The 20,564-nt window shown below is 51.8% G+C and overlaps 1 protein-coding gene across 1 annotated transcript; it reads right to left on the bottom strand.

Annotated features, from left to right (window-relative positions):
- Nucleotides 1-491: 491 nt before the first annotated feature.
- On the bottom strand, nucleotides 492-1,493 carry TOMM5 (translocase of outer mitochondrial membrane 5). The gene is made up of 2 exons (XM_082012957.1): nucleotides 1,340-1,493; nucleotides 492-615 (listed from the first exon to the last, which is right to left on the bottom strand). The coding sequence occupies exons 1-2, from the start codon at nucleotides 1,458-1,460 to the stop codon at nucleotides 581-583; spliced, it is 156 nt and encodes a 51-aa protein (XP_081869083.1). The 5' UTR covers nucleotides 1,461-1,493; the 3' UTR covers nucleotides 492-580.
- Between the last annotated feature and the right edge of the window lie 19,071 nt (nucleotides 1,494-20,564).

Below are 20,564 nucleotides of genomic sequence, written 5' to 3' on the forward strand. Positions count from 1 at the left end.
CTCAATACAAGTTGATTTTAAAGGTGGAGGAGAGAGCAAGCTTAAGATAAGAGCAAGGGAAATAATAACAGATAATCTCTAGTTTAAGTGATAATTATTAAAAATAAATCACTACCAGAGTTAAGCAACACAACTGCTCTTCCATTTATTTCAAATCAAACTGCTTGTGACTGGACTCATTAAGGACTTCATTTTTCATACAGCCGGGTTCAGTAAGGTTGATAGCCACAGCATGTGCCAGTTTAGAGGTAGCTGCATAACAAAGCAACTTGCTAACGCTTAACACTTCATACAAAATGGAGATGGACATTTTTTAAACAGTACAAGAAATGTTCCATCACAAGTCATTGCTTGATGATACAAGGGAGTATTCTGTGACCAGAATTCACCTGCAGGGACAACAGACACCTTCCCTGCACTACCAACTAGGCTATCATTCTCAGGTCAGATACACTTAAGTGAAACATTTCAGAACCATTTAGTATTGGATATCTGCCTCTGGCACAATGGTTTATTAACAAACAGGGGAAAGGAGTTACAGTTCATTTTATGTTTTCATATACTGAGTCTTCTTAACTGTTCATATACTGTCCAGCTTCTTCAGGATGAAAGGAGCTGAAAAGAGAAAATAAAGCAGCGTGAACTTAACTCAGATGAAGATAACAAGAAGTCTCCAGTAAGTCTGTGATGAAACTGCAGCACATTTATGTAGCATCTAAAATATTCAGACTCTGGGTGAGATATCATCCTCCACCTTCTTTCCCTCCATGACTGCTTTAACATGTGAGACAGCAGATTCAGGGGGGAAATCAAGGATGTCTGCTTGTGCTGCAGGTCAAAGCCTTGGGCCTGTTCTCTACAGGCGTGTGGGGAGAGACTCACCCAAACACAACTTTTTGTCTGCTAAACAGAAAGGCATCCTGAAAGGAAAGTTGCAAGCCTCAGATGCAAAAGACTAAAGCACTGTCTACACGACAGACAACTTAGCCCCGTTTCTTCATGCTGTACAAAAGTACAGCAGCACAGCTGCTCGCCCAAGCACAGCACTGCAGGAGCCTCAGGCCCCCTCCGGCGCTCTGGAAACGCTGCTGGGACGCCGAGCGCCTCCTGCTCCCCTGGGGCTGCGCCCGGCCACCAGCACACGGAGCCCCGCGCCGGGCAGCGGAGGCTTTCCCCCGCAGCCTCCGCGGGCACAGAGGCGGGCACGAGGCTGCCAGAAGCAAAGACGCCCCTACGCGACGCGAACAGGCGGCCAGGCCGGGCCGATCCGCCCCGTCACGGGGGCGCAGGCCCGGGCCGGCCGCGGCCGCCAGCCCGCCGCGCCACTCCGAGCACTCACTGATCCGCAGCAGCGCGACGTAGATGAGGAAGTTGCGGACAGAGGTGAGGACGTCGCGGCGCATCTTCCGCTTCAGCTCCTCCGGGTCCATCTTGGGCCCCAGGCCCTCGATGCGGAACATGCCGGCGGCCCCCACGCACACGCTCACCAGCGGTACTCCAGCTCACCAGCGGAGACTGGCGCTGGCGCGCGACGGGCGGCCGCCTCACGTGACGGGGGGGCGGGCTGTGGCGGCGGCGCATGCGCAGGAGGCGCGGCCGCCGCCCGCGGCGGGGACCTTGCATGCGCGCGGCCCCGGTAACCGTCCCGGAACGAGCGGGTGGGCTGGAGGTTGCTCCCGCTCTGGCGGATCGGCTCAGCCTGCGGGCCTTCAGAAGGGGCGGGCACCGTCGGCTCGCGGGCGCAGGGAGGTGCGCGGCAAACGCACCCGCAGCGTCCTCCGCCGGGACTGTGAGGGGCCTGATGTGCTGGCGCGGCGGAGCCCCCGCACAGAAACGCGTCCCGCGCCTGGGCTTCGGCCAGCCTCGCCGGGCCTTCCTGCGTCCGGAGCGGGCGCGGCAGCGGCCCTACCCGCAGGCAGCAGGGCCCACCTGCCCTCTGCCCAGCCAGGGCAGAGCCGTGGCAGTTTGCAGCCTGCCTCTTTCGAGGGCTGCTGGCAGGGGTGGTGGTCGTGGTTGCACCTGCTTGTCCCAGGCCGAAAGCACAAGATACCGGGGCCAACCGGGGGTCAGGGAGCTCAGAGGGGTGGTCACTGCAGACAGATTTTCTGGACCTGCCACCATCAGCATGTGCCTCTTGCTCCTGCCAGGTTGCAGAGAGTAGCACACTGTTTCTCATGGCAAAGAGGGGAGAGATGGGTCTGTGATGGGGACCTGTGCCACCTGAGCCACTGCTCCTCCAGGGCTGGAAGGCTGCTCCATCAACCCTGGGGTTAAGGCTGTAACGAGAGCAGTCTAAAAGCTGCCTGGGGTTGCCCATGGATGTGAACTCAGGGAGCCTTTGTGCAGGCAGCATGCTGGCACAACTGCATGGAACAGGACGACTTCTGGTTAAGTGTAGCTGTCATGGAGGAAAGTCATGCAGACTATCAGGAACCTGTATCCTCAGCCCAGTGACCTCCCTTAAAATGTAGTAGGTAGGGATCGGATATAGAACAGCCCTACAATAGTAAGGCACAGAGAAACTGTACAATGCCTGTCAATTCTGTTGCAAGTAATAGTGCTTGGAATGTCTGTTACCAGCAAGGTCTGTGACCAACGATGATCCTGGGGAGCTGGAGTTAGGTCTGAGCAATGGGTACCAGATGCTTGCCTTGGGGATGGCAATGCGGCTCTATCTAGGGGAGACAGACACAGATGAAGCAGAGTCTGCTTTTGCAGATTACACCTTATGACACTTCAAAGCATGTCAAAGCACAACAGCCTCAAAATCAAGAGCTCTGGCCGTATCATCACATCCCGTGCTGCAAACCCAGCTGGGCTTCCCACTCTGTGTGGTACTACTGTGTGAGGTGTGCATGAGAACACAGTCTTTGTGGGGCACTGGACTTGTAAATCACTGTGAGTCAGTAGGGAGTAGCAAGGTTTGACTCGAGCAACATGCTTATCTTCAAAAGCAACCTTCACAGGTTTCAATCTGTTGGTCTCTTGTTACTCAGTGATGCCTGGGGTGAGGTGAAGGTCTTGCAGCAAGATTGTTGTTTCAGCAAGGCCACAAAGACCTCCATACATCTGCTCCGAATTCCCCCTCCCCATACTGACTTATTGGGCCCCCTGACCCTCCAAAATTGACAAACACTTGCCAAGAGCTAGTTGGCACATGATAATTGACTTAGTCCCACCTCACCAGGAGTATAAATCTGGCATTTAAGAGTCCCCCATTTTAAGGATGAGACCTCCAACTACCGGATGTGTTGACAAGCCTGTACCTCTCTCCTCCCAAAGCAGGGATGCATCTTTGGTAAGATTCACGCCTCCAGCTACATCAGTTGTTCCCTGTGAAAATATCATTAACAAAAGTACTTATCTATTAACTCGAGCTCAATTTTTGTAGTAAGTGTATTTATCAATGGCAATTCCAAATTTCTTGTATCTGTTGCCTTGATAAAGCATCTATCTTTTCAACTTTGTGAAGCTGTCTCAGTGAAAGTTCTTGAGAGGGCCCTGACAGGCAAATGTTGACTCTCATAGGTGGTTACACACACAATCCTTTAGACACAAAACCATTGACCAAGTCTGGGACTAAGAGTGAACCTAACCGCACCTAGACTCCTCTCTGAGATTGCATTTAGAAAGCAAGGGTGTCCTTTCTGAACGTTGTGACTCATCAGGAGGGCTTCTCCAGTCACACGTCAGACTCTTAATGCGACAATCCTGAAGAGCAAACTAGTCTCAATGTGCTTTATCACTGGGGAGAGAGGGTTACAGCCACGCCGGGCAGGAGCAGAGGTTGCCTTGCTGGCCTGTCTGAACTCTTCCGAGTGCCTTCATTCTGGGTAATGTATTTACAAGGGGACTTGATAGATACCTATTTTTGTCTAATTGCAGTAATGAATTCATGTGACTGTGAGTCAATGTGCATCTGGCTCTGCTGGCTTTCCTGAATCAGCACTGTCTCCTGAATTACACACCGTCGTCTTTGGTACCACTGCTAGTCTGCAGAGTTTGTTACTGCTTCAGCTAGAAACTGACTTATCTGTGCTGCTTCATTTAGTACAGAGGAGCCTTTGCCCCAACACAGAACCCTGTCATGCAAGGTCTTGTATAAAGGCAACCCCCAATCCCAAACAAGTCCAGACAGACTGTAGGCCAGTAATATTTAACAGATACAAAGAGACTGAGAGGGCCAGAGATCTTGAGTTTGAAGAGGCCCCTTGCCAACCACAAAGCCCCCTCTCCAGGAGCTGGAAGTCACAGGAAGCTGGGCTGTGGATGAGTTTCAGTGCTGACTTGAGTTGTGCCTTTTATCAGGGATAGGAGCCGGTTCAGCCTGAGACCATGCTCACCCAGAGAACTGCGTACGCAATTCTCAGTCCTCACTCCTGAGCTCCATCTGCACCGTACAGGCTTCAGCCAGCCAAGACCTACATTTCCTGCCTGTGGCAGGCAGCCGGCAATGCTTTCAGAAGCATTCCCCAAATGCCAGGAATACTGTCAGAGATGGGCACAGGCCTAGTGGTGCCTGGAGAGGATCAAGCAAGCAGGGAGTGTCTTGTGGCTCTCCCCACCACCGCCGCAAGATATCAGGGTTCCACAGCACGCCCTGCTCTGCCTATGCTCTTTGGGATCAGACAATGCACAGCAGGCAGATAATAAAAAAAAATGGATTTCTCTCAGCAAAGCTGCAGATGGCCTGAAGCAAACCCCATTACAGAGCAGCTGCTTTCATTGTGCCAGTGATTAATTGGGCTAATTCCACCTCCCGCTGGCTGGGGGATCTTTCCTGCCTTTCTGTGCTACCTCAAGGGTACTCCCTGACTTTGCAAAGGATGGCCAAGGGGGAGTGTTCCCAAACCACCCTCCTGCCAGCACATTTGCAGGACATTTAATCCCAATCTCCAGTGCAAATGAAGGGGCAACCTCTTCCAGTCACAGAAGTTGTAAGACTGCCCTCCTGAAAGCTTTACAGCAAGGCCCTGCAGGAAAACACAATAGCACTGCCCAGATCTGCAGCTGACATAAACCAGCCTTGTTGTGCTGGCTTCCAGGAAATCTCACAGAATCACAGAATCACTAGGTTGGAAAGGACCTTCAAGATCATCAAGTCCAACCATTAATCCACCACCACCATGTTCCCTAAACCATGTCTTGAAGTGCCACATCCACACGTTTTTTGAACACTTCCAGAGATGGCGACTCCACCACCTCCCTGGGCAGCCTGTTCCAATGCCTGACCACCCTCTCGGTGAAGAAATTTTTCCTAATATCCAATCTAAACCTCCCCTGGCACAACTTGAGGCCATTTCCTCTCGGCCTAACGCTGGTTACTTGGGAGAAGAGACCAACCCCCACCTCACCACAACCCGCTTTCAGGTAGCTGTAGAGAGTGATGAGGTCTCCCCTCAGCCTCCTTTTCTCCAGACTAAACAACCCCAGTTCCCTCAGCTGCTCCCCATCAGACTTGTGCTCCAGACCCCTCACCAGCTTTGTTGCCCTTCTCTGGACACGCTCCAGCACCTCAGCAACCTTCTTGGAGTGAGGGGCCCAACACTGAACACAGGATTCAAGGTGTGGCCTCACACAGTGAGTACAGGGGCACGATCACTTCCCTACTCCTGCTGGCCACACTATTTCTGATACAGGCAAGGACGCTGTTGGCCTTCTTGGCCACCTGGGCACAGTGCTGGCTCATACTCAGCCGGCTGTCAACCAGCACCCCCAGGTCCTTTTCCTCTGGGCATCTCTCCGGCCACTCGTCCCCAAGCCTGTAGCGTTGCATGGGGTTGTTGTGGCCGAAGTGCAGGACCCGGCACTTGGCCTTATTAAACCTCATACAGTTGACCTCTGCCCATCGATCCAGCCTGTCCAGATCCCTCTGCAGAGCCCTCCTACCCTCCAGCAGATCAACACTCCCACCCAACTTGAAGCAAACTTACTGAGGGAGCACTGGATTCCCTCATCCAGATCATCTATAAAGATATTGAACAAGACCGGCCCCAGGACTGAGCCCTGGGGAACACCGCTTGTGACCGGCTGCCAGCCGGATTTAATGCCGTTCACCACAACTCTCTGGGCTCGGCCATCCAGCCAGTTCTTCACCCAGCGAAGAGTAAACCTGTCTAAGCCACAAGCCGCCAGTTTCTCCAGGAGAATGCTGTGGGAGATGCTGTCAAAGGCTTTACTAAAGTCCAGGGAGACAACATCCACAGCCTTTCCCTCATCCACTAGGCGGGTGACCTGGTCATAGAAGGAGATCATGTTGGTCAAGCAGAACCTGCCTTTCATGAACCCATGCTGGCTGGGCCTGATCCCTTGGTTGTCCTGCACATGCCCTGTGAGCACTCTCAAGACCAACCATTCCATAATCTTCCCCGGTACAGAGATCAGGCTGACAGGCCTGTAGTTGCCAGGATCCTCCTTCCGGCCTTTCTTGTAGACGGGCGTCACATTGGCAAGCCTCCAGTCTTCTGGGACCTCCCCTGTTAAGCAGGACTGCTGATAAATGATGGAGAGCGGCTTGGCAAGCTCCTCCGCCAGCTCTCTCAGTACTCTCAGGTGGATCCCATCAGGCCCCATAGACTTGTGGGTGTCCAGGTGGTTTAACATGTCCTGAACTGCTTCCTCCTGGATTATGGGTGGGTTATTGTGCTCTCCATCGCCATCTTCCAGCTCAGGGGACTGAATACCCTGCGGATACCTGGACTGGCTATTAAAGACTGAGGCAAAGAAGACATTAAGGACTTCAGCCTTGTCCTCATCCTTGGCGACAATATTCCCCGCCATATCCAGTAGGGGATGGAGATTCTCCTTGCCTCTCTTTTTGTTGTTAATATATTTGTAAAAACTCTTTTTTGTTATCTTTTATGACTGTAGCCAGACTGAGCTCTAGCTGGGCTTTTGCCTTTCTGATTTTGTCCCTGCTTGACCTAATGAGATCCTTGTACTCTTCGTGAGTTGCCTGCCCCTTCTTCCAGAGGTGATAAACTCTCCTTTTTCCCTGAGTCCCAGCAAAATCTCCATGTTCAGCCAGGCCAGTCGCCTTCTCCGCCAGCTCTTCTTACGGCACATGGGGACTGTCTGTTCCTGCGCCTTTAAGATTTCCTTCTTGAAGACTCTCCAGCCTTCCTGGACCCCTTTGTCCTTCAGGACTGTCTCCCAAGGGACTCTCTCAACCAGTGACCTGAACAGGCCAAAGTCTGCCCTCCGCAAGTCCATGGTAGCAATTTTGCTGACCCCTCTCCTTACTTCGCTCACAATTGAGAATTCTGTCATGTCGTGCTCGCTAAGCCCAAGACGGCCTCTTCTCTGTTTGTAAGCAGCAGGTCCAGCAAGGCACCTCCCCTGGTGGGCTCACTCACGAGCTGCGTCAGGAAGTTATCCTCCACACACTCCAGGAACCTCCCAGATTGTTTCCTCTCTGCCGTGTTATACTTCCAGCAGATGTCCGGTAGGTTGAAGTCCCCCACAAGAACAAGGGCCAGCAAATGCAAGACTTCTGCTAGTCGCTTATAGAATGTCTCATCTGTCTCTTCATCCTGGTTGGGTGGTCTGTAACAGACTCCCAGCAGGATATCTGCCTCATTGGCCTTCCCCCTCATCCTTACCCACAAGCACTCTACTTGGTCTTCACAGTCGTTGATTTCTATACAATCAAAACACTCCCTAACGTACAGAGCCACCCCACCACCTCTCCTTCCCTGCCTATCCCTTCGGAACAACTTATAGCCATCCATTGCAGCTCTCCAGTCATGAGAAGCATCCCACCGTGTTTCTGTGATGGCAACTACATCATAGCTGTCCCGCTGCACAATGGCTTCCAGGTCCTCCTGTTTGGTGCCCATGCTGCGTGCATTGATGTAGATGCACTTGAGCTGGGCTATCGATTTCAACTCTGGCACGCTACCCCTAGGTTCAACTCTAGTGAGCCTGGTTTTATCCCCTCCCCCCTCCAAATCTAGTTTAAAGCCCTCTCGATGAGGCCTGCCAGCTTATGAGCAAGAATCCTTTTGCCCTTTGGAGTCAGTTGCACTCCGTCTGCTGCCAGGAGGCCCGGTGCCATGTAAACCTCCACGTGGTCAAAAAACCCAAAATTCTGATGGCGGCACCAGCCCCTGAGTCATGTGTTGATCAGGTGTGCTTTCCTGTTCCTTTCAGCGTTCTTCCCTGTCACTGAAGGGGGAAGGAGGATGAGACAGAACTACCAGTGCAGCTGTCAATGCTGTGGCAACTGCTGTAGATCCACATACCAAAACATTGATTTACTCGAAGTTTCATTCTGAATGGTGGGTTTCTGTGGTCTTAGCTAGCAGAAACAGATTGGCAGGTCCCAAGCCTGTCGTGGAAGAAATGCAATGAATCTCATCCTACATTTCAAGACTGTTAGTCCTCACAGTCTTGGTTTGTATTTGAAAAGCAGAAGTGATGCTGTTTTCCCAAACATTGCTCTGGAGAAGATAAAGGAACTTGGGCAAATCTGGGCAAAGCTGCATCAAACATGACACAGTATTGAAAAGAGACTGGAGCAAGGAGAAGACAAAAAGATGCTGTTGTGGAGCAATGTGAGCAAGGACTCTGCCAGGACATCGACTGGAAAGATGTTGCCACAAGTTGTTTCACTGGAGCCACCCTATTCTCCTTGCCCTTTTGTAAGATGGGGGGATGAGAGACATTTCCTTTGGGAGACATCCCCATTGCATAGGCAGGAGACTTCAGGTGTGGTGCGACTGGCAAGGAACAGAAGTCATTTGCTTTGGGTTTTGACAGCAATATGAACACCTTCCTGAGCTGTCCTTGAAATATTTGTGGCAATTTTCCAGAATTCCCTCAAGCCTCCAAACTGTGCTGTTTGGACACAAACTGTGCAGTTTTGACACCTCATACCATGTCCTTACCTGACTTTTACTCAATCCTGTAATTGTATGAAATGTTTACGTTTCATTTCCCAGGGCTACAGGCAGATTACTAGCCACTGACTGGGTGGTGGCTTGAGGTTAAGGTCTCTGAACAGAACACGGACAACTGCATGACATGCTACGTGAAATGGCTGCATATGGCAGGTAAGAGTGTGAAAAGCTGACAAAAGTTGGAGATAATACCACAAGGGACAGCTGGATCTCCCAAGTGGTTATGGAGCAGTAATGGGAGGAAAGGCCAAACTTCACAGATTACTGTAGAGAAGCACTGGGGTCCTTCTGGGGCAGGGCCAGCAGTTGCTCAGTAACTGTCAGTAATAGTACATAATGCCAACATTATGTAGATAACAGTATCAGAAATACCAAAGTGGACACAGATACCAGTACCAATGGGGAAAAAATAGTTAGAAGCCAGTTGTTCCTTTGGCAGAAGACTGGGACAGACAAAGGAAGTACAGTTGAGAAAAGGAGGGTCAAGAAACAGGAAAAGGGAGTACCAAGGTACACAAATGTTGTGACCAGTGCTGCATGGAGAAAGCAGCCCTGTGTGTTATCACCGTTGCTAGAGCAGAATCTTAAACCAAACCTGTTATTTTGGCCATAGCATGCATAGCAAACCTACTGCCCTGGTCAGGAGGATGAAGGGGAAGGTGATGTTCACGTTGAGAACACCCAGGTGAATGGATGGAACTTCCTAGTACTACCATGTAGACACATCTTCTAGGTGTGATGGCTTTCTCAGCTACCTATCAGTTCCTCACATTGTTTAAACACAGGTTCAGCTTTTTCTAGCCTTGCTGAGAAAAGATTGACAAGGTGGCACAGAGTATCAGTTTGCATTGGTTTACATACCAGCCTCGCAGAGAAACCCGTTGACTCCACATATCGAGGTGTATTTCATCTACTGAGGATAGGCATGGTCTGGCTGCCTCTTTACCCCAATGGCAGCATCACCAAGAAGCAGGCCCAGGTCCAGGCACCTCCCAGCATGCACAATAAAGCAAGCCACATTCCCTTGTGCCTGTGATTCAGATGACTTGTTTGTGCCTGAGTGAGGAGCCTTGGTTCTGGCTTCTTCTTGCCATTGCTGTGGGTGGGCAGAAGCTATCTGGAAAACTGCAGGATCTAGGTGCAAACAAGCTCTGCAGGCCAAGGAACAGAGACAGCCAGTGAAAGTGTCAGGGCTGCATGTTGGGTGGGAATGCAGAGAAGAGGGTCTGTCTGGACAGGGCTGCCCAGGGACCTGAGATAAAACACACTAGTGAAAACTCGGACTTTTCCACAGGGGTTCTCCCCCTCCTGTGAGGTGCTGGCACTGGTGCTGGGGTAAGACATAGCTAGTGCATAGGGCAGGTGAGAAATAGGGCTCAGAAATTAAATCTGCTCTGATCACCTTTTTTGAGAGCTCAGACAGGTTTGTGGTGGAAAGGAACTGACCAAGACGGCTTGATCTTCCTCAGTGAAGGTGTTTTGTGAAGTGGTCCTCCGTACACTGTTCTGCAGTGTTTCTCCAGGGCTGCTACCACATCCTGGAGGTGGCTCATCAGCTAGCTGAAAGGACGTCATGCCTTTCCCTTAGGCAAGGCAGTGCTGGCCTGCCCTGGCCCCTTGCGTGTCTACCAGTAAGGCTCAGAGAAGTGCCAGAAACCTCCAGTTCTGGAGTTGGATCCGAACATTTATGGCTGGTGCATATCAAAGGCACTTTAGAGGCCCAGGGGAAGCCTTGCAGAAGCACTAGGGGGAGGCAAAGTAGGTAGCGCTGGAGCCTTGGTGCTATCATGTTGGCCCTTTCACCCCATCAAAAGAATCTATATTGATACATACACTAATGGCAGCATTTGCCTTTGTGCAAACAAAAAGACTTTCTCTTTGTCTGGCCAATAAATTGCAGCTTGCTATTCTGTAGTCTCTCTCTATGGGCTCCACACAGGCGGTCAGACTGTGCAAACATGCATTTTTCTGGTCTTCATCAAACCTACTCATAAAGCAAGTTAATGTGACTGGCAATTCAAGCTGAAGGGACAGTTCCCACCCATCCCACTGACACCTCCTAGCTTCTCAGGCCAGGTGTAGAGGGCGATGCCATCTCTCCTAGTGCATGGGTGCACAAATAGTGTGCATGGCCCGTGCTGCTAGAGTCTGATGCTCAGTGCATTGGCTCCTCATCGCCTTGCAGCTGGAACATCCATACTGACTGCTTTCAGTTCAGCTGGTCTAAAAACAGATGTGGGTAAGGACCAGATGTATGTTTAGTCTAGGACTGATGCATCTACTGCAGGCAGTGCTGCACAGGCACATGAGAAGATACAGGTATCTAACCCAGACTTAACCAGGGCAAAGAGTGTCTGAGTTAGGCTGGCTTTGGCTGGTTCATTTAATGCAAGGCAGGTCTCCCTCACAGAGCAGAATGCTCTGGCAGACCCTCCCAAACAGGGCTGCCCTGGCAGTATTGCTTGTGAAGCTTGGTCTGCCATTTCAGTCCACAGGCTGTTTTCTTTTGAGACAGTAACTAGTGAACACCTTTCCTCTTTATTTCCTGTGTTTTCCAGACTGGTTCTGTAGCCTCTGGTGTGAAGGCCAGGAAAGAATATAAGGGCTGCTATATAGGATTCTGCAAGTTTCCAGCAAGTTTGTCTACTCAAATGGTATGCAACTAAATGCAGCTGTTGTACATGGTGTCTGGGGCAGCTGTACAGCAAGATCAGTGCCCATTGCTCACTCAGTAGTCATACTGTCCAGGTAACAGACACACAGAGATGGCACGGTCTTCTGTCCATTCACAGAATCACAGAATCATTAAGGTTGGAAAAGGCCTTTAAGATCATCAAGTTCAACCACCAACCCAACACCACCATGCCCACTAAACCATGTCCTGAAGTGCCACGTCCACGTGTTTTTTGAACATTTCTAGGGATGGTGTCTCCACCACCTCCCTGGGCAGCCTGTTCCAATGCTTGACCAATTCATCCCCTCTCCTCAGTTCTGGAGAGAAAAAGTCTGTAAGATAGACACCTGACTATACACAGTTAGAGCTCTGCCTCTGACTTCACCACATCTGAACTCTTTTCCTTTCAACTAATTCCAGCCAGAAGCTCTGGCATGGATTGCAGTTCATGGCAGCTACTTAGGGCCAGGAAAGTCAGCAGTGCCAGTCACACCTTTCCAGCAGGACTCCTGGTGACTGTACAAGGGGGGAGACTGTCTGGCACAGATAACTTCATTGAATGACAGACTCCAAAATGGAAACTTCATCTACTTATAACACAGTGCTGTAGCAAAGCTGCCAACTGGATGGCTAATCCAAAGGGAAAGCAACATGTCAAGGAGCTTAAGCAGAGAAATTTTTAAAAGTACATCACAGTGACCTCTTCTAGGAACAAGGTAGGAGGCTGCGCAGATTCTCATGCAGGGGTACATTTGGCATAGTACTGCTGGGGAGAGTGATATCTGTAGCTGACACTGTGGGAAAGATGTTATTTTTCTGCAGAGCAAGCAACAAGAAGTAAGGCAGCATTCAGGCCCACAGGGTATCCTGGGGGTTTTGTAACTGGGTGGTAAAACCAGGCAAAACCACACCAGAGCAGACACTCCAGCAATGTAAATCCACATAGTGCTGTTAAAATACAGCAGAACAAGTCCAGGGCAGGAAGATTCATGTCCTCAACTCACCTCTGATTTGCTGTGGGCACAGCGAAAAGGCACAGTGGGGCCCAAGAGAGATGCAGTGTTAAGAAATGGGGTCAACCACATCAATGCCTGAATCCTTAGGACACCTTGGGCTGAAAGTCTCCCACTTCACAGCAGTCCATGCTTCTACCCAGCTCTCTCATCCCCTTTGCGGTGGGTCATATCTCCCCAGCAGCCTCACTGGCTGCATCCTGCTTGGTGGGGACCTGGGACAGGAGGACAGTGCCCAATGTGTAGCAGGAAAAGAAGGAGCAGCAGGACAGTGCTCACTCAGACCTTGGTCTGGCCTCTGGCCTCTGCCCTGGGACCCTTGTATGCTTGCCACACGTCTGGACGCCTGGGGCTTGGCACCTCAGGGGCCAGACTGTGACACAAAAACACAGGCTGGTTTTCTGTGACATGATTTCCTTTACCATCAGAGGTCACCATCCCACCATGCATCCCCAGGCCAGCAGCCTGCCAGCCCTGTCCCAGTGATGGCAGCTCAGTCTATAAGAAGGTGGCTTCAGTGCACCTGTCTCCTCACTGCCTGCCTTGACAGACGTGTAGCGCTCAGGCAGTGGAGCTGAGTTGGCTCCTCCCAGAGGGAGCACATGTCAGACAAGGGGTCTTTCTGCTTCTCCAGCCACCTCCGCATGCAATACTTGGGCCACCTCTGGCTCTTCTGTGACAGTCTGAAGGGGTACCTGTGGTGATTGCTCCTCAGAGCTGGGAGGAGACCAGCACAGCAGCCTCAAGCTGCGGCATGGAGGGGGCTAGTGGTCATGCTCCAGCCTCCCTGGCTGCTTCTGCCAGACTGGCTCACTGGTGAAGAAGTCGTCGTTGACTGCTCCCTGTCAGGGGAGGCTGGATCAGGCAGCCCAAAAGAGGCAAGGAGCGAGGCTGCACGGGCATTACCAAGAAAGCGCATGCACACACATGCACATCCTTACAGTACACATACACACACGGCTGTCTACACACATCGACACAGACACACTGAGCGTTCATTCAAACACAGACAGCACAAGCAGCCTCCAGCTGCTCCCCTTTCTGGCCTGAGACCACCATGAAAACACATGCACACTGTAGAAAGTCCCTCAGGAAAACCACGAGAAGTGGCATTGAATAAGGTAGCAGGAGAGACTGTGCTGACCCAGTGCAGGGCATGGCCAGACAAGCATCCTGACCAGAAAACTGATGGGTTTGTGTTGTTTTTGTGTTGTTTATGTGCTGCCCGCTCTTCTTATTCCCTTACCCCTCTGTTTTCCCATGTTTGTTCTCCCTAAACCACCTTGATCCCTGCGTTTCCCCACATTTGGTTCCTCCTCTGGGCATCCTGTAATAAGCCTTGTGCAATCCTGGAATGCTCTTCCCCAGCACCCTGTAGCATGTCCCGTACCCCTGGCAGTGACCCCTGGGTCTCTGAGGTGCTTGGGAGAGGGTGAGTGTCCCCCAGCCCATAGAGCTGAGCTCCCCTGGGACTGGCAGGAACTAGGCAGGGGCTTATGGCTCTGAGGGTGTCACTGGGCATCTCTCACAGCTGGAGGCTCTTCTTGTGTGTGCAAATGAGCTTTTGTCACCAAAGGTAGCATTCCTGAGCTGTGATCTTTCTGCTCTGAGTGAGACAATACTGAAAGTGGTGTTATTTGACCAGTCATATTGCAATCTGCCTCAGTCAGCCCATGTGAGGCCACATAGTTTTAAACCACCCATCAGTTCTCCATCCAGGCATCCTGGGGATGTCCCTGAGACTGCAGGTCTGTTTTATCACCCTTCAGCCAGTGCTATCACTCTGCTGTGGTCTGGGACTACAGCACAAAGGGCTCAGGGTACCCTGGAGCTCCTGGCACTCCAAGGAAGATTTCTCTTCCTGCTCTTTCCCCTTAACCCTGGGAGAAGCAGAATGTGGCCCTGCCAGCAAGCGGCCCTGCCACTCGTGGAGCTGCACGAGCTGCTGCCAGACCCCCTGCGCTACTTTATATGCTCAGGTGGTGAAAACGGCCCTAAAAGCTTCCGTAGGAAGTGAAAAAAAAAATGCTAAAAAGCAACACCAGAGTCTCAAGGCGAGCGTTTCAGACTTGCCATCCATTTACTTGAGGTCTAGGACAGAGAGAGACAGTGCTAACAGGAAATGGGATCCCCCAAAAACTGTGACACATAACCACAGCATGTTCTGCCCATTCACCAGGTGGTTGAACATGTTTTCTGATTTCTTCAAAAGGTTTAATGCAGTCACCTTCATGCTGAAGGGAACCATAAAGGGGACATAATTTCTATCATTTGTCTATATCACTTTAAGAAGCAGCTGCTACTCTAAGTAGAATTAGAGCATGTAGCAGAATATTAGGCTACCTGGCTGCACAGTTTGAGTGGGTTTGACCGGATGTCTTCTGGTCACTTACATCATTAACAGAAGTGTTTCTCTAGTCACACTCTCTTCTTTCTGCCTTCTAGCACACATAAAAAATGGTGGGTTCTTTTTTGAGGTCTCTGTCATTGAAACACATTGTCAAAATATGTAAGAAGCAAGATAGAATTTTCAAGGGCAAACTGTGGACTGTATAGTTTGGCTGTCATGTATTTGAGCTTTTCTGCTTCATGGGTTCATTTGTCAATTCCTTTCTAAGGGATCTGAAAGTGTTTCCTTTAAAACATCTTGGTGAGGGGTCCCTGCACAGCAGTCTTTGGAGCTCTGAGCAACCTGATCTAGTTGAAGATGTCCCTGATCGTTGCAGGGGGTTGGACTAGATGAGCTTTAATGGTACCTTCCAACCCAAACTATTCTGTGCTTCTACGCTTCTATGATTCTAAGGTAGTTTGGGTTACTCACATAATGCTCAATGACTTTTGATGGGTCCAACATCATCAGCTAGACCCAGTGGCAGCAGCAGAATGACACGGCCAACCACTCAGAGAGGGCTAAGGGATAAAGGCGTCCCTTCTCTGCAGCTTCATCCCGCAGAAGGGCGGGCAGAATGTCAGGGAGCTTGAGCTGTTCTTGCACAGCCCATGAAACCCGCAGCACACAAGCACTCAAGCATGACTAGGCAACCCCATCAGATCCAGACTAAGGAACTCCGAGAGAGGGGCTGACTAATTGGCTAAATTCAGTTTTTCAGATACGTGAAATGTAAAGGTCTTTTCTCCTTCACAATACCTTAGTCATCCTTCTTTAGCAGACTCAGCTTTCTGAGTCCTTCAGGTCAGCAATTCCAGAGCAGCTATCTTGATCATGGAGATGGGTTCACAGGTTCACATCATGACTAAGATGTGCTGCTAGAGGTTTGACATTCTTGTGTTCTTCGTAGAAACAGCTTCTCAGGCAAGCAGCAACAAACTGGAAGATTCCAAATAGTTTTGAATGTTTCCCCAAACAGAAGGCTTTTATAGGTCAGCTGTGACATGATCAAAACATGGTCAATGCAGAACACTATTTAGAGATAAAATGTCTCATAACTTTTTGGAAAAATGTTGCCCAGGCTTCTGAAACAGAATAATTAGAGAGAAGGAAACCACACGCTCAGTTCCACCACACACAGGTACAAATCTAATACATTTGGTAGCTTGGCATGAAGCTCTGATTTCTCCTGTTAGTAGATACCACTTTTCATCCCCGGGAAAGAGAACTATCACTTAATTTCTTTTTTAATTAAGCTTCTGCTTCCTGTGTGGATTGCTTTGAAAACACCATCTAGGGGCACTGGTAGGAAGGGAAATGTGATGCAGATTGTCCAGGAAGGCTGCATGAATCAGCAGTTGATGCAAAACCTTTTCATGGGCACTGTTTAATGTTATATGAATTAGAGGTGTCAGGCCCCAATCTCACTTTGGTTGAGTTCAGTGACCAGAAGGTAGTACTGATCATGAAAAGTGCCAGGCAAACTCAGCTTCTACATCAGCAGAAAAGAAAAATAACCATAGTTTCTGCAGGTCAGTTGATTCGGGAGAAGAGCAGCCCCTGAAAAAGGAGCAGAAGGAGCAGCAAAGGTAAAGGCAGAAGGACCCGCAGTGCAGAAATACTCTGGCTAATTAGGGAGTATGAAAGAGCAAAACCAGAAAGGCACAAAACAGAAAAAATCAATACCTTTCAGCAGGTGAGTCTTGTTTCCTGACCAGCCCTGTGCTAAATAAAGAGCTGCAGACAGTCACAGAGGAGCTTTAAACACAGAGCAGGGCATTTTTACAGCAAAGGCTGGTGTCAGGGAAGGAAAGGAAGAGCTGACACAGTGGATGTGGGTGCCCATGTCCCAATTTGTGCAGAGCCTAATGAAAGTCAGACAGTGCCAGGCAATCTCCAGCAGCCTTGCACCCACTTTGTCCTCAGCACCACCAAGCCCTTTATGCCCAGACTGTCAGGAGCAGGAGCACTGCACACCGTGTTACGTGATAAAAACGGTTCTGCACACCCACAGAGCAGCACAGAGAGGCAATGGCAGGGTGGAAAACCCAAATAATACCCTGCCCTGTCTACTCCCAGGCCAATATAGGAGTCATCAGCCTATCAGAGGCCCACTTCCAAGCAGGCAGTTGGTAACACAAATTAGGGACTCAGAGGAAGCAAAATCCTGTCCAGGGCCCTCCCAGGGCTGTCTTGGGAAAGGCTCAGCCCTGCACTCTGGGCATGAAACCCATCAAAAGGAGTCAACATCTGAGCACCCTTGGGACCAAGGGAGGTCCCTGCCATCAGCATGGGACATGCTATGGGGTGCAGGGGAAAAGCGTTCCAGGATTGCACAAGGTTTATTACAGGATGCCCAGGGGAGGAACCACATGTGCGGAAATGCAGGTATCAACATGGTTTGGGGAAAACAAACGTGAAAAACAGAGGGATAAGGAGATAAAAAGGGCTGGCAGCTTATAAATAGTTTTCTGGTCAGGATGCTTGTCTTTCTATGCCTTGCACCAGGTCACTGCTGTCTGTGCTGCTGCCTTATTCAACTTCACTTCTAACAGTTTTCCTGAGTGAGGGACTCTCTATCTGGTGTGCATGTGTGTGTCAGAGTGACCCATGTGTCAGCGGTGCAGCACCTGGAGCGGTGTGGGTGTGCAGCGAGTGTGCGAGTGCTGCTGACAATCTAGCTGGACCAGCAGTGAGGAGGTGATGTGGCCGGGGAGTCAGGTGGTGGGGGTGTCTAGGCACGAGACCACTGGAGGGGCTGGCTACTGGGGTGACCAGGGCAGTCCTGGGCAGCTCTGTATGTCTGTGTGTCTGTGCTGGTGGGTGCAAGAGGGTGTGATCCAGCAGCCGGAGTGGGGCCATGCCTCCAAGGCTTGTATGTGCTTGTAGGTGCCAGCAGCTGTGGAGACTGGGACCCAGGGGCAGCTGACAGTATCTGTGCCTGGCTGCTGGAAGGACCCATGTTATACACACACACATACGTGTATGCATTTCCCACTGTGGGACCTTTATGCTGATCAACAAGAGAGGAGAAAAAATTGAGGCTGCTGGTGCCGTTTCTGTTTGTGTGGTTGCTTGAGTGCATGTCAGCATTGCTCTGTGTGGACAGCCATGTAGATATATGCTGTAGGTGTGTGTTTTTATATGTGCCTTTGGGGAATATATTCTCAGTTTTGCTGCTGGTTGGGGGCAAGGAGGTGCAGCAGCTTCACCTCTATCAGGCTGCCGGACTTGACCTCTCCAAAACATTGCAGAGCCTGGAAAACTTGGCACTTCCTTCGAGATGTGGTGTAGAGTCAGAACGAGACTCTCACAGCCAGTGCAGGTGCAGCAGGTAGCGTAAAGTCGCCTGCGGGAAACCTGCAGAGCAAAAGATGGGGCAGGCCAGCTGCAGCCGTCAGCACAGCCGGCGTCGCTCGACTGCCGTGATTGTCTTTATCGGCGGGGGTGTGGCAGGCCCAGTGGCGGGTTCTCTTTGCGGATGTACCGCCTATCGCGACGGGGTCTCGCAACAGGGGTGAGGCGGGAGGCGCGGGCGAGAGCAGAAAGCGGGGCAGGTGGCGCTCGCGCGGCGGGCGGGGTGGGGCGGGGGCGGGGCCCAGGGAGGCGGGGCGAGGCGGGGCGGGGCGGGGGCGCGGCCCCGGGAGGCGGTGCGCCGCACCCCGCTGCCCTGGCCCCGCCTCCTCGGGCAGAGGCCGCACCTGCTCCAGCGCCGGCGCCAGGCTCGTGCTCCGCTCGCGGCAGCAGGTAACGGGGGAGCCTTTCTCTGCAGCGGCGGCGGGATTGGGCGTGGGTGCCCTCCTGTCCCAGCAGCATCGAAGCTGCGGGCCCCCGGGAGGGGGGGTGCGGGTGGTGGCGGCCCCCCAGGGAGCCCCAGACGGCGCAGCGGCTTCGGGCCCCGGGCCCTTCGGCCAGGCGGGCTGCTCCCCACCGACCCGCCCCTGGCTCCCGACGGCAGCGCGGGGAGCGCCGGACTCGGCGCGGCCGGGCTCCGCCCTGCGCCCCGTGCAGGGGCCGCGCCCCGCGGCTGCCCCTCGGGGCTCCCCGGTGGGATCTCGCCGCGCCCGCGGCCCTACCCTGACCCGCGGTGAGTGGAGCCTCCGCCGAGGAGCGGGCTGAGAGACGCGGGGACCGCGGGGCGCTCGGGGCCGCGGTTCGGCTTCGAGGAGGCCGTGGAGCTTTCGCCGCTGCGGGAGCGGGCGCGCTCGGGCCGGCCCTCGGGCCGCGGCGCTCCGCTCCCTGCGCCGTGTCCGTCCCTGCCGCCGCTGTCCCCGCGGGCGGGGTGCGGTGGGTCCCGCAGCCGGCGGTGCCAGAGGAGGTGCGGAGGAGCGCGCAGCAGCCGAGACGGTCAAAACTGGCGGTTTTACCTGAAAGATGCGTTGCAGTAAGTAGTACTGCTGGTTTCGCTCGGCATCGACGGTTTCTCAAAAGCCACACGTGAAATTGCGGTGCTACTGGAGTTTATAGCCAGCTGAAGGGATGTCTGCCCCAAAACTGGCTGTCATCAAATAACTGAGTGTTGCCATGCTGGCTTAGCTGGCAGTGGCCAGGCTGATACAGTGGGAGAGGTTGTACCATACTAACCCAGGGGTGGTCTTGCTGGGCAGCGGCAGGATCTCTGCAGGGCAGCTGGAGTACAGAGATCAGAACTGTGTGAAGGACAGCAGATTAAGGTCAGGGCAGTGGTACATGTTTGTCTGGTAGGTATTACAGATTTGTGTTGCTGGCCAAAGTGATTGATTTGCTCCATTTGTATGTGCTCGTGATGCTATCGAACCACTGAAAACACACCTGCCAGCTTCCACCCAGGTAACGTGTCTGGATGTGCATGCTGATCCCCACCTCTTGACATTCGTGTGTTTTTGCTAACTCTCTGCAAGAGCTTGTCTGTGGCTCCCTTGTTGAAGGTGAGTTTACTGCAGTAGTGGGAAGCTAACTGAAATTTCTCCTTTCTAGCAGATTTGTCTGAGACTTAACCTGCCAGTGAGATGTGGGAGATAAGGCTGAATGGTCTAAAGGGGTTATAAGGCAAGAAATATTAGGAAATCCATTAGTCATGGGGATCTTGTCCTGGAAGAGCAGCACTGCTGGCCCAGAAAAATCTGCAGAGTTGGAGATGGAAATGACAGTCATGTTAGATAGGAAGCCCTCAGTGAACCGTTTCCTCTGTGTTTTCTGTGGTGCTGTTCCCACTCCCATATGGGGTTCTCTGTAGCAAGGCAGAGAGAGAAATGTTCAGAGGGCTATCATACAACCTGATAAAAATCCAAGCTGGAAAAGAAAAAAAAAATCCTGGAAGTCTGCAAGACAGCATTTCATTGTCCCTGCATAAAGTCCAGCTGACATCAGCTAGAGAGCCACCTAATCCTTGCTCCATCTCTCCATTTGTGAATCAGCCTGTGCAGCTCTGGCAAGACTGACGAGTGAGCTCTGGGACCAAATTGGGTGGGAAGGCAAAAAGCATGGTGCACTCGAATGATTGCAAGGATGCAGCACAACTCAAAGGAAGAGGCTGGCCCTCTGTCCAGCCCCATGCTACTAAAGAGATAATAGAGAGATAATATGGAGACAGGTCTTTCTCAGGCAAG

The sequence above is a fragment of the Phaethon aethereus genome, assembly GCF_964289735.1.
Source record: "Phaethon aethereus genome assembly, chromosome: Z".
Classification (NCBI taxonomy): domain Eukaryota; kingdom Metazoa; phylum Chordata; class Aves; order Phaethontiformes; family Phaethontidae; genus Phaethon; species Phaethon aethereus.

Bases quoted from the DNA above. Each gene is read 5' to 3' on its own strand.
- TOMM5 (XM_082012957.1), bottom strand. From the start codon at position 1,460: ATGTTCCGCATCGAGGGCCTGGGGCCCAAGATGGACCCGGAGGAGCTG. The intron at 616-1,339 runs GTGAGTGCTCGG...TTCTCTTTTCAG, and splicing joins CGTCGCGCTGCTGCGGATCA to CTCCTTTCATCCTGAAGAAG.